The 17,249-nt window shown below is 43.0% G+C and overlaps 1 protein-coding gene across 1 annotated transcript; it reads left to right on the top strand.

Annotated features, from left to right (window-relative positions):
* Positions 1-923: 923 nt before the first annotated feature.
* Positions 924-17,042, top strand: LOC307115481 (polyunsaturated fatty acid lipoxygenase ALOX12-like; the record flags this gene model as incomplete). The annotated part of the gene is made up of 10 exons (XM_079798684.1): positions 924-938; positions 7,733-7,870; positions 8,404-8,547; positions 9,193-9,402; positions 10,862-10,948; positions 11,181-11,350; positions 12,284-12,405; positions 16,336-16,436; positions 16,565-16,735; positions 16,863-17,042. The coding sequence occupies 10 exons, from the start codon at positions 924-926 to the stop codon at positions 17,040-17,042; spliced, it is 1,338 nt and encodes a 445-aa protein (XP_079654810.1).
* Positions 17,043-17,249: the final 207 nt, after the last annotated feature.

A 17,249-nucleotide genomic window follows, 5' to 3' on the forward strand; every position in this document is an offset into this window, starting at 1 on the left:
AAAATAAAACCATCTTATTGAAAAAAAAGTATGACTTCACTATAAGGGAAAGATTGTGGTACCTGGAAGGAGAATTGATGTGACTAGAGGGACTTTTAAGATTAATAAAATTAACAGCATGCTTTAGTTCTGATGAGAAAGATCCAAGAGAGACAGAAAAATTGGTAATGCATAGGAAAAGTTAGTATGGTATCTTTGGATCGGTGAGAGGTAATGGGGCCTAATTCACAAAAGGAAGGCTTGGCCTATTTTATGATAGGGATAGTTCATCTGTAGAAAAGGGAGATATGGCAGAATATATCAATACTTTTTTATTCATCAGGAATGATTATAATAGTATTAGAAACAGAGATAATGATTTAGAAGTAAAATCTTCAAGGAATGAGGGGAACTGATTTGAGAATATATATATATGGCTAATATGTAAATTGTCCGCTCAGGAGTTCAACCAGGAGAGCAAGAGTTTGATCGCTCCATATGATGTGCACTGACCACCAAGGGGCAGCGTAGAACATGGTAGTTTACCACCGGTTGCAGCAGCAGCGGGGTGCTAGGGACGGAGGGAAGGAGGAGGTGGGGAGGCCAGGCCTAGGGACCCTACCCTGCACAAATTTTGTGCATCAGGCCTCTAGTATGTAGATAATTACCACAAGGTGAAATAGTACTTAGTAGAAATTGATGAAGAGATTCAGAGCTGCTTATGTTTAAAGAGGAGGGAGAGGACACTACCTAAAATTGTCAGTGAGGAGCAAGGACATCTGTCTTAGTCCATGCAGGTTACTATAACAAAATATCACAGACTGTATGGCTTATAAACCAGCAAATTTATTTCTCCTGCTTCTGGAGGCTGAAAGTCTAAGATCAGGATGCTGGCATAGCCAGGTGGGACCCTCTTCCAGGTTGCAGACTTATTGAATCCTCACATGGCAAAGGGACAGGTAAGCTCTCTAAGGCCTTTTTATAAAAGCACTAATCCCATTTATGAAGACTACCCTCAGGACATAAGCATCTCCCAAAGGACCCAACTCCAATGCCATCACATTGGACATTAGGATTTCAATATATGAATTGAGAGGGTGAAGGTAGACATTAAAATTTAGCCTATAACAACACTTAATCTGCCAGGGGATACGTTAAAATTTCAAGACTGGAAAAAGAGCATGGATGGGATTGTGGAAATGCTTGGAGATTAGAGTCCAGAAAAATTGGACAACTTGTAATAAGTGATATAAACAGGGATACAGAGTATGGAAATATTAGTCTCAATAATCCAAAAGCAGATTAAGATGATGAGGTTTGGAGGGTGTGGGGAAGAAAAATGAAGTCTCATTTCTGGGGCTCTCACTTGAAACCTGCTGACCCAGGCAAAGGGACAGTCTACTCCAGAGCCTTGCACTTCTCTAAATGGACTGCTGCCCAAAGAACCTGGGCAGAAGGGCAAACTTACTGCAAGCACTATGGAGTCATGGAGGCCTGCAGAGGGGCAATATCAAGCACTCTGACAAAATGATTTATTGCCTTAGTCAGAATAAACACACACATACAATTCTATAACTAGCTGCTAAGAATTATTTTGTTGTAACTATGAATTCATCCCATATAAAGCATCTAAGTAAAATAGAAATACTGTATAGGAAAATTTCCTTCATATGACAAAATATATAACAAATGAATTGAAAATCTTATATTGCCCTAGCCAATTTGGCTCAGAGGATAGAGTGTTGACTTGCAGACTGAAAGGTCCCAGGTTCAATGATTCTCATCATAGATGTTTCTATATCTTTCTCTCCCTCTCCCTACCCCTCTGAAATCAATAAAAATATATTATTTAAAAAAAAACACTTAAAAGAAAGAAAATCTTGTATCAACTAAAATCATTTCACTTAAAATCAGTATTAGGACAGAGATCACTATTATCACCTCCATTATTCTACATTCTCTGAGAGAACCCAATTAGGACCATAAGAAAGGAAAAGAAGTACAGTTCACCTAGAACCGTGGTCGGCAAACTGCGGCTCGCGAGACACATGCGGTTCTTTGGCCCCTTGAGTGTGGATCTTCCACAAAATACCACGGCCTGGGCGAGTCTATTTTGAAGAAGTGGCGTTAGAAGAAGTTTAAGTTTAAAAAATTTGGCTCTCAAAAGAAATTTCAATCGTTGTACTGTTGATATTTGGCTCTGTTGACTAATGAGTTTGCTGACCACTGATCTAGAACAACAGGGGGTTAGGGGCACCAACCCCATCACAGTTGTCTCCCCCAAAACTTAACTACCAAGAGCCTACTATTGACCAGAAGTCCATAACATAAACAATCAATTAACATACATTTGTACATCATATGTATTAAACCAGGCGTCCTCAAACTACGGCCCGCGGACCACATGTGGGTGTTTTTGCCGTTTTGTTTTTTTACTTCAAAAATAAGATAATGTGCAGTGTGCATAGTAATTTGTTCATAGTTTTTTTTAAACTATAGTCGGACCCTCCAACGGTCTGAAGGACAGTGAACTGGCCCCCTGTTTAAAAAGTTTGAGGACCCCTGTAACACTATATCATTAGAAGAAAGTAATAAGAGAAAGAAATGTTAAGAAAAATATAAGGAAGAGAAAATACATTTCAGCACTGCATTTATTTATTGTAAAGAAATTCACATTCACGTGAACCCCCATGCATTTCAAACCCATGTTGTTCAGGGGTCCCATGTAGTTACATTTAGAGAAACAACAAAAGAATCATCATTTGAGAATATAATATTACTAGAAAGTTCAAGAGACAAAGATATCAGAACTAATAAGAGATAGAATACCAAATACTCAAAACTAAATACTAAGATACTAAGTAAACAGTTCAAAGCATAATTTTGCTTTTAGTTAGCAATAATCAGTTAAAATTAAAATAAAAAATGACTCCATGTTGTTAGTAACACACTATGAAATAAGAGTAAATTTAATAAGACAGAAACAAGTCATCTATAAAGAAACATATAACATTCTTTTGAAAGATATTAAAAAAAGAAATTAATGAATGGAGAAACCTTCATTTCTGGATGGGAAGAATTAATTTGGGGAGACACTATCCCATAGACATGAAAAGCATGGGCCCTAGACTCATACCATTTGGGCTCAAATCCAAATATAGTGTATTTCCAGCAATAAAAGATGGGTGTGTACTCATTCCCCTTACTTTTCAACCAGGCTGCAAAATGGCAAGATACAAAATCAACCCACAAAAGTCAGTTGTATTTTTGTACATTAGCAAGTAATAATATACAAAGGAAATTAACAACTCCATTTAGAATAGCATCAAAAATACAAAACATACTTTGTAAGGATAAATTTAACCAAGGGGCAAAAGACTTGTATAATTAAAGCTACAAACATCAATGAACAAAATTAAAGAAGACCTAAATAAATGGGAAAATACCCTGTATTCATGAATTGGAAGACTTACTATTTTAAAGATGACTACTACCCAAAGCAATGAACAGATTCAATGCAATTCTATCAAAATCCCAAGGACTTTCTTTGTGGAAATAGAAAACCCATCCTCAAATTCACATGGAATTTCAAGGGACCCTGAATGGGCAAAACATCTTCAAAAACAAAGGTAGAGGACTCACACTTTCCCATTTCAAAATTTCCTATAAAACTATAGTGATTAAAAGAGTGTGTTACTGGCCTGAGGATAGATATAGACCAATGGAATAGAATACGGAGCTCAAAAATAAATCCTCATGTATATAGTCAATTGATTTTTTTTGAAGATTCAAACCCAAAAGAATGCTTATTCATTTTTTTAACTGTATTTCTGTTGTCAACACTACTATAGACGTTCCCATCCCTCACTCTTTGATTTTTTTAACAAGGGTTCCAGGACCATTCAATGGGTAAAGGACAGTTCTTTCCACAAATGAAGATGATGAGGAAACTGGATAACCACATGCAGAAGAATAAAGATGGACCTTTACATTACACAATATAAAAAACTAACTCTACTCTCCAGGGAGCCTTTGGTGAGTTCCAGGACCGGGTAGAGATCCAGCGCTTCGCCCTGGGCAATCCCCTATCTCCTTTCCATCCGGTCGGGTTGGAGAGGGTTTTACAATCCATGGTCACTTCCTTCATGAGACACAGGTCAATGTCGATGGCACTGAAAAAGGTGACTGACTGGGGCAGGTCGTGGAGATCCAGTGTGTAGGCAAACAGGCACCTGGTCAGCAGCCGCCTGTAGCCTGCCGAGGCAGCACTGCTCCGGTGGAGCTCCTCCTGCGCACCCACACTCAAGGTTTCAGCTGCGCTTTCCCACTAGCAGGCCCGGCCAGGAAGGACCTCCTGTCACAGAAGGTGCAGCTGATTTCAAAGGGTTCAGAACCAAGAGGCCAAGGTCGCTGCAGGCTGTTGGACAAGGGGGTAGTGTTGCTTGTGGGTAAACAGAAAGCTGAAGCCCCAAAGTGCACATTAACTCAGGCATTTCGTTTCTTTTCTCCTTTTCTTCTTGGCTGGTTCTTTGTTCTGTTCCCCGTGCTCTGACGCAGTGTCCTAGGAGAAGTAACGCTTCGGGTGACCACCCTGCTCAGAGGCCCAGAAATAAACACAGATCCTTTGTCTTCTCAAAAAAAAATAAAAAATTAACTCTACTTATCAACAAAACAGAAAGTAAGTGCTGACAAGGATGTGGAGAAACTGAAATCCCTGGCACTGATGCAGGAAACATAAAATGGCGCAGCCACAGTGGAAAACAGTGTGATGAATCCTCAAAAAATTAAAAATTGAATTAGCATATGATCCAGTAATCCCACTTCTGGTATGTAGCCAAAAGGATTCAAAGCAGGGACTCATTTGTCATTTATACACTTATATTCACAGCAGCATTATTGACAATAGCCAAAAGGTGAAAGCAATCCAGTGTCCATCAGTAGCTGAATGGATAAACAAAATGTGACAGAATATTATTCGGCCTTAAAAAGGAAGCAAATTCAGATACATGATATAACATGGCTTAACTTGAGGATATTTGGTTAAGAAAAGTCAGCCAGTCACAGAGGATACTGCATGTTTCCATTTATATGAGGTAACTAGAGTTGTCAGATTTATGGAGATAGAAAGTACAATAGTGGTTGGTGGGGTTTGGTGGGAGGAGGAAATGGAAAGTTTTTGTTTAATGGGTACAGAGTTTCATTTATTGAAGATGAAAAAAGCTTTTAGATGGATGGGTCCACCAATGTCAATATACTTAATACCACTAACCCGTAAACTAAAAAACGATTAAAATGGTAAATTTTATGTTATGTTTATTTTACCACAAAGGAAAAAACAAAAATTTAAGTACTTTATAAAACAAAAACAAAAAAAAATTTTTTTTGGGGGGGGGGGTCCTAATTACAATTTATTTTCGTATGTATTGGATATCTACCAAGCTTCAGTTTACAAGCTTAGCCTGATGTCTGGTGCTTCTTTATCTTTTATTTTTCTTTAATTCTTTATTGTTGAACAAATTACATATGTCTCCTTTTCCCCCCATTGATCTCTCCCAGCACGCTCCCTTCCCCCAGCACAGGCCCTCATCCCGCCCCCTACTGTCTGTGTCCATTGGTTATGCTTATATGCATGCATACAAGTCCTTTTGGTTGATCTCTTACCATCCCCCTCCCACCCTCCTCTGCATAAAACAAAAAAAAAATTAAGTCAAATAATAACTTAGACTGACCCACAACGATGCAACACATTAAATGATGAAGTGGTAAAAAGAAATCAATGAAAAAATAAAACAGGGGAAGTATACTTGTAATAACTCAGAAATAAAATTCTGCACATATGATTTAGTGTAATTACAATGAGTCAGTATCATACTGACTCCTATATGCAACACTCATATTTTAGAATTTTGAATCAGGTTTATCTTTGCCAATTATAAAAGACCAACCATCTTCTGGTATTTATTTTAAAAATATAAGTAAAAGAATAAAAGTGCAGGCCTTGTGGAATATAACAGCATCAGAGCAATTTATTTCATGATTGTAGGTTGGGTGTTATAGGGTTATATACTGTATATACTCATATTACTCTTCTAGGATTGGTTAGTCGAGGATAGGAAATAAAACAGGTCAGGATTTGGTGAGGCTGAAGGAGATGTGGTTTGTGGACATGCACTTCCTCTGCTCCCTGAACCCCAGGGGATCCAAATGAAACAGAAGACGGCCAGAGGTCAATGAACTGCATCAGGAACCTCTGCCAACAATGCAGCTAAAAAGACAAAAAACCAAGGTATCACAGGTTTTGACAACCATGACCACTGAGAAAAAAATTGGGATTTAAAAATCAAGAGGCCATAAAGAAGCATTAGGGGAAGGTTCAGTAGAAAACTAAAGCCAAAGCCAACACCCATAGGGTCGAATAGAGAATGGGTGGTTATGATATGAATCAGTGGGTGCTCATGACACTTTCTGGGATGATCCACCAGCATTTTGAATGCCTTTTCAGACATCACTTCATATCTTTGAACTTGAATGTCTTCGTTTATTAAAAATGGTACAGCAATAGCTACCTCACTATGTTTTTTCAATAATTAAATTAAAGGTATTTTTTAAAATCTTCATTGTTGAAAGTATTACATATGTTCCATTTTTTGCCCCAGTGACCCCCTCCAGCCTGCCCTGCCCCCACCCCAGGCCTTCACTACCCTATTGTCTGTGTCCACAGGTTATGCAAGGTCTTTGGTTGATTACCTCCACCCACCCACCCCCCTCCACCAGCCAACAAAAAAAAGTGAACTTAGCCACTTTTTCTTTGAGAGTGTTGGTGGCACTTATCCTATCTAATAATAGAGTAACATGTAAATTACCATCACTCCGCTACGCCTACGATTGGGCGGCGGGAGGCTGGGGGGGCGGGACTCGGGGTGGCCTATCCTGCCATTGAGAGGCACAGATCCGCTGCCACTGAGGGGGGCTACCCTGCTGTTGAGAGGCACAGGGGGTGGGACTCCCGCCCCCTGTGCCTCTCAACAGCCACATCCGCGGCCACTGAGGGGGCCTGCTGTGGACACCCAGCTGCGCCTCTCAACGGCAGGGTAGCCAGGTGTCCGCGGCAGCCCCCCTCAGCGGCCGCGGACCATCAAAAGTGGGGGAGCTGGGTGCCTGTCTGCTCCGGCACCAGGCCTTTCAGAAGCCTCCGCTGAGCCGGAGGCTTCTGAAAGGCCTGGTGCACCAGCGGACAGGCACCCAGTTCCACCGCGAAAAGCGAAAGCGTGTAGGGGACCCTGCACGTGCATGATTCAATCATGCACTGGGCCTCTAGTATCATATAATTAGGAGAATCACTCTCTACTTCCTTCTATTTACAGCTCCTGGGAAACAGATAATGGTAAAAAATTGAACCTGTTAATGGTCTCCCAAAGTCTCTACCTTTACATTATGCTGTTCAAACAATAAATGATCAAATTATTTGAATTCTTCTGTAAAATAAAATGGAAAGAATTTGTGCTTTCTAACAATATTTGAAATAGAAATGGGGAGAAGGAGAGCATTGTGAGAGTGACTAGAAATAAAAATAAAATAAAAAAGAATAAGGGTCAGAGACCTGAGCAACATGGAGTGTGTGTGTGTGTGTGTGTGTGTGTGTGTGTGTGTGTGTGTGTCTGGTTGGTGTAGAGGAAGTACCGAGAATAAAGGCAGCAGAGGGAAATCCTATTGTCAGGAATAGCCATAAAACATTTAACACCAGCTTTGGCAGGATGATGAGCTTTTTGGCTACCAGTTCCTCAATGGCACCAACCCCATGCTGTTGAGACGCTCCACCTCTCTGTCCCCCAGGCTGGTGCTGCCCTCAGGGATGGAGGAGCTTCAGGCCCAGTTGGAGAAAGAACTCGAGGTACACCCTCCAGCCCCTGATTGTCTTCTCCTTGTCTGTGAGATGGTGAAAGGGAGGAACCAAAGTTGAGTCTGGAAAGGGAGGCTGTGGTAACCCACTGTCCCTGGGTGTAGAGTCCTGTGCTGGAAAAACCTAGAGGTGAAAATGTAGGGAAAGCATCGAAGCTGGATTCTGCCAATAAGGCTGACCATTAGGAGATGGTGGGGAAAGGAGCTTGGGCAGCCTGACAAGGGGAGAGCTGGGCATACCTGTGCGACAGAATCAATGGGCATACTTAGACCTAAAACTGCCTCTGACCCAGACAAGCTGCATGTCTGTAGGGAAGCCTCCTTTCATGGGGTCTTAGTCCTCCCTGTAAAATAAGAGAACTTGAACTTGATGCTCTGGTGCTTCCTTCACTTCTGCCACTGGGATCTGGTACTGATAGGGGATAATGGCAAGAGAGTGAATGTCTTTACATTTCTTCCCCTTTGCCTTGGACCTGTGGAGGTATGCTTTCAACTCTAACCCCGGATTCATTCCTCTTTCCTTAGAATGGTTCCCTGTTTGAGGCTGACTTCATCCTACTGGATGGAATTCTAGCCAATGTGATCCAAGGAGAGAAGCAGTACCTGGCTGTCCCCCTTGTCATGCTGAAGATGGAGCCCAGTGGGAAGCTGCTGCCCATGGTCATCCAGGTGAGGTGATTATGGGATCCTCCTCCCAACACTGCTCTGTGTTCATCTCCAACCTCTTCCCAGTAACAAAGACAGCAGGCTCTTGTCACCCACCCCTGCCTCATTCAGTGACACCTGCCCTTATATGCAATATCTCCTTTCCACCTTACAGCCTACTCACAACTCACCTAGAATTGCCTTTTTGAGAGTCAGAATGGTCTCAGTTGCTTCTTACCTAATGACTACTTAGTCTCTTTCTGACCTATAAATCTATTAAATATTCTTTCTTTCTTAGACATCTTTTCTCCCTTGGTTGTAATGTGTTTTCACACTTACTATTCTCATCAATCAGTTGATAAGAACTGTCATTTAATCTCACATGTCCAGCTTCTCCTTCCAATTCTACCATCCTAACTCACACCCTCATCAAGTTCCCCTCAGTCACACTGGACACCTCTTTCCAGTTCCTCCTGCTCTGAACCTGAGCATCACGGCACTGACATGGCCCCACAGCGCGTGAGAGGATGAGTATAAGGGCCTTCATTCCTCCGACTATATTATAATCCCTGGGAGACAATATCAGTCACCAGTGTTTCCCCCAGAATAATAAGCATAGCTTCTAACATAGGAAGAAGCCAATGAATGCTTAGCTCCTCTTTGTTTCAGATCCAGCCTCCCAGCCCCAGCTGCCCCAGCCCACCACTGTTCCTGCCCTCAGATTCTCCATTTGCCTGGCTCCTGGCAAAGATGTGGGTCCGAAGTTCAGATTCCCAACTGCATGAGCTCCAGTATCACTTGATGAACACTCATCTGCTGGGTGAGGTCATCGCTGTGGCCACCATGAGGTGCCTCCCAGGACTGCACCCTGTCTTCAAGGTACATCCTCTACCCTCCTTGTCCCATCTCCCTCACATCCCAGAGGAAGGAAACAACGCAACTACTTTCTAGGATTTAAAAAGCATAAGCCACCTGTTTGGGGAGAAGTTAACAAAGCTTCTAATTGAATGAGTGTCCATGTTATTGTAATAAAAAAATATTTATAGCAATTTGTGAACAGAAAAAATGAAATTATTGTGTCAGGATCTTGCCCTTGTGGCTTTATTTCTAATGTCTAAATTATTTTATTTTGAGATAATAATAGATTCTTATGCAGTTTGAAGAAATAATACAGAGAGATGCCAAGTCACTTAGCATATATTCAGCACTTATTGTAAGGCAGCTCTGATATTCTCCAGCAGAGTCTGCTGTAGAGCAGGAATGTAATTTGATAAACAAAACATATTGCTCTGCTTTCACAGAGCTAGCATTTAACTGGCAAGACAAACGCTACACATTAAAAAAATAGCCAGAGAACAAAATCTGAATATAAAGCTGAAATCAAAACAGAAAGCAATAAACACTATATTTTTTATGGAGAATGTTCCACCACAATTTAGGATTCATTAGGTAGAAGGTCAAAGGGATAAAAGACCAGCCCAAGAGCTTATTTAACCTGCCAATGAGAGGTGCATGACTTGGTAGTTAGAGCAATGGGAAGGAAAATGCAAAGACCTTGTGATGAGAGGAAATAGTAGTTGCAGCATGCTGGGTGCATGATTGAAGAGAAAGCTAAGAGGTCTGAGCTACTGCAACAACTAGGAGCCCACCCAGTCGATACAGTTGTAATGATCCAGAAATACTGTAATTTTATAAAACAGTGAGTCTAGTTTCTATTGCTAAGCAGAAGGTAGCAAAAATAGCCATGTGCTTGCTTTAAAAACATTTTTGAAATCTTGATGACATTAGCAGCAGGAGCAAAAATGATACAAACTTATGAAAGGCAAGTTTAAACTGTATGGATGTGTATGCTAGAAAAATTATTTTAAAATATCAAAAGTTAAAGGACTGATTCTCAAAGGACACCTATACTCAAGGTGGGAATAATAAAGGTAATGATAAGAGCTACTACTAAAAGAGGTCTGTGTGATATGCAATGTACTGAACACTCTCATACATTATACATATGTTATACATATAAGGATCACCACAGCACCCGTGATGAGACCCTATTGTCATCCCATGTAAAGAGATAGAGATGGGTGCTTAGAGGGTTTATTATCTTGGTCAAGTATCAAAATCCCGGTCAGTCAGACTCCAAAGCTTAACTCACAGAGCGATGGGAGAATATGAGACTAAGAGATCAGAGAGGGAGGAGACTATCTGGCAAAGGCACCAGCAGGTAGGAAAGCATCAAGAGAAGAGGGAGAGAAAGCCACCATGCTGAGTGCCGCTCACTAATAAAGAAGGATCCACGCATGTTGTACATAAACCACGCCCTCCAACCTTCTCCATCCAGCTCCTGATCCCACATACCCACTACACCATGGACATCAACACCAGGGCACGAAACCAGCTCATCTCAGATGGAGGTATATTTGATAAGGTAAGGAGGTGGATTGTGGGACCACCTAATCACCCAAGTCTGCATGACCTCCTGTCACTTTCAACATTCCAGGACCCCGCTGTGTGACTGTCCTGACCCTTTAACCCATGAGCCTTGCCCCTTTATACCAATGTCTTTGAATCTGAAAAGGCCACATCTGACCACTTTATATAGTATGACATGTTCTCCAGCTCTGTTGTCCCCTCAAAACCCCTCATTTCTGTTGTCACAGGCATGGAGCACAGGCGGAGGGGGCCATGTGCAGGTGCTCCGTCGGGCCATGACTCAGCTGACCTACCGCTCCCTCTGTCCTCCTGATGATCTGGCTGACCGGGGCCTGCTGGGAATCCCAAGTGCCCTCTATGCCCATGATGCTTTACGGCTCTGGGAGATCATTGCTCGGTGGGTGAGAGTTGGAGAAATAAAAGGACATTGGGAACAGTGAGAACGGGGCTTTAACCTGAGGTCACCATGAGGCCAAAGGAATATGAAATTAAAAAGTCCAGAAAGGAGAAGCAAAGGAGTCCATTGAGAAGAGATAAGGGACAGTGAGGAGATGGTGGGTAGGGTCTGAGGATGGGAAGGTTGAAATAAACAGTGTAAGTAAGCAGATTGTGTGGGTGAGTGAAACCACGGGATCTGGTGGAATCAAGGATTTTGTTATGAAGAGTGACTATAAACCATGTGTTTGGAATTTTTCTTCTTTAGTTAAAGAAAAAAAATTCCAAACACATGCATATATATGCCTAAACGACTGTTATGACCAAACGACTGATTGACCAGTTGCTATGATGTGCACTGACCACCAGGGGGCAGACACTCAATGCAGGAGCTGCCCCCTGGTGGTCAGTGCACTCCCACAGTCAACCTCCCGCATCTGGCCAATGTCCTCCGGTCCCTCCCCGCAGCTGGCTGCCCCCCCCCCAATTGGCCCAATGGCGGTGCTGGCCGGCCCCCTGATGTCCCGTTGTTCCTCCCCCCAGCCAGCCGAGAATCATTGATTGGCTGCCACCTGCTAGCCCCTCCTGGGGATCTAGCCAGCAACCTAGGCATGTGCCCCAACTGGGAATTGAACTGTGACCTCCTGGTTCATAGGTCCACACTCAATCACTGAGCCTCATTGGCCAGGCGGAATTCTTACAACTAATGTCACACATTTCCTTCTTTTCTAAACTAGCGTGTAGAAAGAGCTTCAGGATGTCCCAAAAGGCAAATCTTGTCAGATCTGTTCCCAGGTACAGTGAGAATCAGCTGGATAGAGACCACAGAAAAGGAGTAGCAGCCAGAGACTAGAGCCTTCTACTCTCAAGGAGCTCAGCTCCCTTCTCTGGGCAGGTACGTGGAGGGGATTGTCCACCTCTTCTACCACGGGGATGACGTCGTGAGAGGGGACCCTGAGCTGCAGGGCTGGTGTCGGGAGATCACTGCGGTAGGGCTGTGCCAGGCCCAGGACCGAGGTAAGATCCCTCCCTAGAGAAGGGAGCTCCTTAGACCCTCTGAACAGAGGCCCTTTTCAGCCTTGCCCTTCTGGGAATATAACCCCAACCCCTCATCAGCCCCTGTCCCTCCACACATGGAGCATCTTATTCCCATTCCCACTTCCTAAGTCTTAGGACAATTCTAGAAACCCAAGAATTGTTCTCCTCAGAGATTCCATGCCTCTTCTTAGATGCCCCTAACCTGTGATAGGGACTAATAAGGCCAGAACCATAGTTAATAGGGAATCTGCCCAGGCCCTACCAGGTTCTCTTCTAATTACTGTCTATTTTCCTACTTAAGGCTAGAATAGGGAGATTATTCCCACCAAAGCCCATGAAATCCCACCCTAGCCTTTCCTCCCCTTTCCTTCTTGCTACTGTCTGACACTCTCAGAGGATCCAGACATCCTGCCCGCCTGCCATAGTACAGGGCCATTTCTAAATGTAGTCTCAATACTGTATATATTTTGACTTAAACCCAACTCAGTACCATGATCCTTGGGATTCAAGTTTCTTAGGCAAAAGTGCCCTCCTCACCAGTGAACTACCTTCAATTCCCCTACCCCATTAAAAAAAAATTTTATTCATTGATTTGAGAGAAGAAGGGTGAGGGAGAGAGAGAGAGAAATATTATGAGAGAGAATCATTGATCAGCTACTTCCTGCATGCCTCACAATGGGGATCAAGCTGGCAACCCTGCAGATGCCCTGAACAGAATCTAACCATGACCAGGTTTATAGGTCGATGATCAACCACTGAGCCACGCCAGCTGGGCTCCCCTACCCCATTTTTTAATCCATAACAAAGAAATAGCCTTTCTTGAGCTCTTCCTAGATTCATATTTCTCTCTAGCACACATGGGCTAGCTGGGACTGTTTTGAATCATCCTTTAGCTCCTTCCCCCTTCACTCTTCACACCAATACCTTGAATCCTTTCACCCTCCATGTGATAACTGTAGCCAACAGCTAAGAGCTATTACTTATAACCAGGCCCTGAGAATGCACACTTGGTTAAACCATATCCCTACCAGGGAGTGGAGTCACATCTCAAAGTATATGGGGCTATACCTTCCCCATTCATCCAAGGACACCTCAAAAGCCCTTTATGACCAAAATCCCTGTAGTACATCTCAGTCCTGTCCACCAGGTTCCACATGATCCATGAGACCCTTCTCATTCTCTCTTTTGTGCTTCTCCCCATGAACTATCCACATCAGAGCACTTGTAATACTTATTTAATTATGAGCTCTAACCACTTGCACCCACACTGTTCTCCCTAGCTTTCATGGTTCTCTTTGTGCCATCATTCTCTCATCACCCTCATTAAAGGCAGAGTGTTAAGATTTTCTCTTCCTAGACCTATGCCTTGAGAAAGCCATTTAATATCTTTGACTTTTAATATCTTTTCTCTGAAATGAATATAACTCTTGTCCCAAATGAAATAATGAATGTGAAAAGTAGAAACATGTGTAAAGCAATCAATCCTATATAATAAAGAGCTAATATGCTAATTAGGCCGGGCAGTGGAATGACCTTCCACAACAACCAGTGGGCGGCGGGCAGGGCCAGCGAGCCTGCACCGCCAGGCCAGCCATGTTGGTCTCGGTGCTGCCCCTTCAGAAGAGGCAGTGGGAGAGGGGGCAGTGTGGTCCTGGTGCCTCCACAGAGGTGGGACAGGGCGGGACCATGGCACCTCAACCTCCCCCGGGGCCTCCCCCCACAAGCCCAGCCACCAATCACACACCCCCTACCAGTGGGCAGGAGCAGGGACAGCACTAAGGAGCGGTGAGCCAGCTTCTGGTTGAACAGCGCTCCCACCCCCAGGCTCATGGCTGGTAAGTGCAGCGGTGGTGGCAGGAGCCTCTCCCACCTCCACAGCAGCACTAAGGATGTCTGACTGATGGCTCCTGAACTGTGAGAGGGCGCAGGCCAGGCTGAGGGATCCCCGCCCCAGTGCACAAATTTTGTGCACCAGGCCTCTAGTGTAAAAATATTGTAATCATATGCCACACTACAAAAACTTACCTCCCCAACTTAATCAGCAAGTGTAATAGGTAAGCAGGTCCTTAAACGCCCTGAGCAGCATCTCAACTGTAAATTGAGTGGATGGGTCAGTGAATTGATGCTGTTCCAGCTCCAACATCAGTCTATGACTTCTCTTTTTTTCTGCATTATAGCCCAGATACCTGAAACTACTTTCTGGAAATAGGAGAGCAACCTCGGTTTTCTTAACTGTTTGGGGGGGAGAGTGACAAATGTATTAAAATAAAATAAACCTAGAGAAAAGTTAATGTTATAAATCATTGGCCTACAACTTGAACTTTTAGTAAGGTGACATATCTATCAAAGAACAAACAAACAGCTCCCCAAGAAACTCCTTGCCCATCCAAAGGTAACCACTTCATACTGTGCAGGTTAGTTTTACCTGTTTGAACTTTACACAAATGAAAACACAAAAATGCACTCACTAATGTCTCAAAATATGTTTGAAAATTACCCATGCTGTTACAAAATGTAGCATGTAGTTCATTGTTCTCATTGTATATTATTCCATTTTGTGAAATAGTGGACTTTATTTTTTCCTTTCTCCCATTGATGGGCATTCGGTTTGTTTCCATTTTGAGGCTATTAATGTCATTGCTGCTGTGAACAATGTGTGTACAGTTCTGTTGAGTGTGTATCTAGAAGTGAAATTGATGGTCATAGGATATGTGTATGTTCAGTTTTAGTGGTTTCTGACAGTTTTCCAATGTTCTTGTAAACATTTACTCATCCTCCAAAGAGTATGAGATATAGTCAGTATCTTCTCAAATATTTGAAAAAATACTTTGGTCACATTGTGAATATGTTATGTTTTCACATTTGAGTTTAAGTTGTATTCTCCCAGTGACTGGTAGAACCGAGGAACTTGTCCTAGGTTTAGTAGCCACATGGATATCCTCCTTTATGTGGAGCCTGTTACTCTTTTGTACCATTTTATTTTGGGGTGTCTACCTCTCTCCTGTTGCTTTTAACCATTTTTTGAATACTGGATATTTGACCAACCAGCCTCTCAGCCATGCCCACTCTCCACCTTATAAACATACCTACAATGGACTGAGGGGCTTTGCATGAACCATCCCTTTATAAGGTAACTATTATTATTTCTATTTTCATAGTAAAATAAATAGAAACTCAGAGAAGCTAAGCAGTCAGTCCAAGGTAATTCAAGGACTGGTCTCTTGACTAAATTATTAACTACCCCTCTTTACATCTCATATCTCCTTTCCTTAACTTACTTATATTCTTACTAGAGGCCAGTGCACAAAATCCATGCACTCGAGGGGGTGGGAAGGGTGGTCCCTCAGCCAGGCCTTCACCCTCTTGCAGTTCAGGAGCCTTGGAGGATGTCCAACTATGGAAGCGGGCCAAAGCCGTCAGTTGGACATCCTTAGCACTGCCATGGCGGCAGAAGAGGCTCCTGCCGCCGCTGCTGGGCTCGCCAGTTGTGAGCACAGCTTATGGCTGAAAGGTGCTCCCCCTGTGGGAGTGCACTGACCACCAGGAGGAAGCTCCTACATTGAGTGTCTGCCCTCTTGTGGTCAGTGTGTGTCATAGTGACTGGTCGTTCCACTGTTCTCTCAATTTGCATGTTAACCTTTTATTATATAGGATCACTATCTAACAAACTGTGTGTAATTTGACTTAGTTATTCTGTTTATTATTATTATTCCCTATTACAGTCTGTTTCATCCACCAACATATTCCCACTGCCTATATAATATCTGGTACATAATAGTTCATGACTTTTTAAATAAATGAATGAATGAACACTCACTAATTCTAACATAAAGACATGCCAAGATATCAGCATTTATTTCCTTATCTCCTTTGGAACTGCAGTGTCTAAAGCTTTGTTCTTTTCTCTAGGTTTCCCTGTCTCCTTCCAGTCTCGAGCTCAGCTCTGCCATTTCCTTACCATGTGCATCTTCACATGCACTGCCCAGCATGCAGCAGTCAACCAGAGCCAGGTCTGAACAACTGAGAGCCTGGGTGTGTGAGAGGAAGTGTCTGGTCTAGGGGACACTTGAGGAACAGAGTTGGGGTATAGGGCCCTGAATCAGAGTTTCTGATTGATTGCATATTATTCTTTTTCTAGTTGGACTGGTATTTCTGGGTCCCTAATGCCCCAAGCTCAATGCGGATGCCCCCACCCACCACTAAGGAAGATATCACAATGGACACAGTGATGGGCTCACTGCCTAATGTCTGGCAGACCAGTCTTCAAATGTCTGCCACATGGCTCCTTGGCCAGCCCTATCCAGACATGGTGAGAGGGGACCTCTGGAATTCTGAGGGGACTGATGGCTGACAAAGAGACTTTAGGATGAGAGACAGGAGTTTGGGTCCCTTTTTCTTGGTACTAGAAGATGATAGATCCTTTCTTTCTGCTTCAGGTACCACTGGGACATCACAAAGAAGAGTATTTCTCAGGTCCTGAGCCCAAGGCTGTTTTAAGGCAGTTTCAGGCTGATCTGGACAACCTGGAAAGGGAAATTGTGGCCCGGAATGAGCAGCTAGAACTTCCCTATGAACACCTGAAGCCCAGCCTCATAGAGAACAGCATCACTATTTGAGCCTAAATCATTCACCCTTTAAATATTTGAGGCCACCACTATAGTTAATATTTTCCACCTGATTTTTACTGTTCCCATGGGTCTGAGCTGCTCTGGTTCTGTTTTCTCCTCTTGGGTTCCCTACCTAAATACCTCACTAGCATGAGGCATTGTCCTTACTTTCTGTTCCCTAATAGAATGATCTTTAACTTGAAAGCAACTCCCTTA

The sequence above is a fragment of the Cnephaeus nilssonii genome, assembly GCF_951640355.1.
Source record: "Cnephaeus nilssonii genome assembly, chromosome: 19".
NCBI lineage: Eukaryota > Metazoa > Chordata > Mammalia > Chiroptera > Vespertilionidae > Cnephaeus > Cnephaeus nilssonii.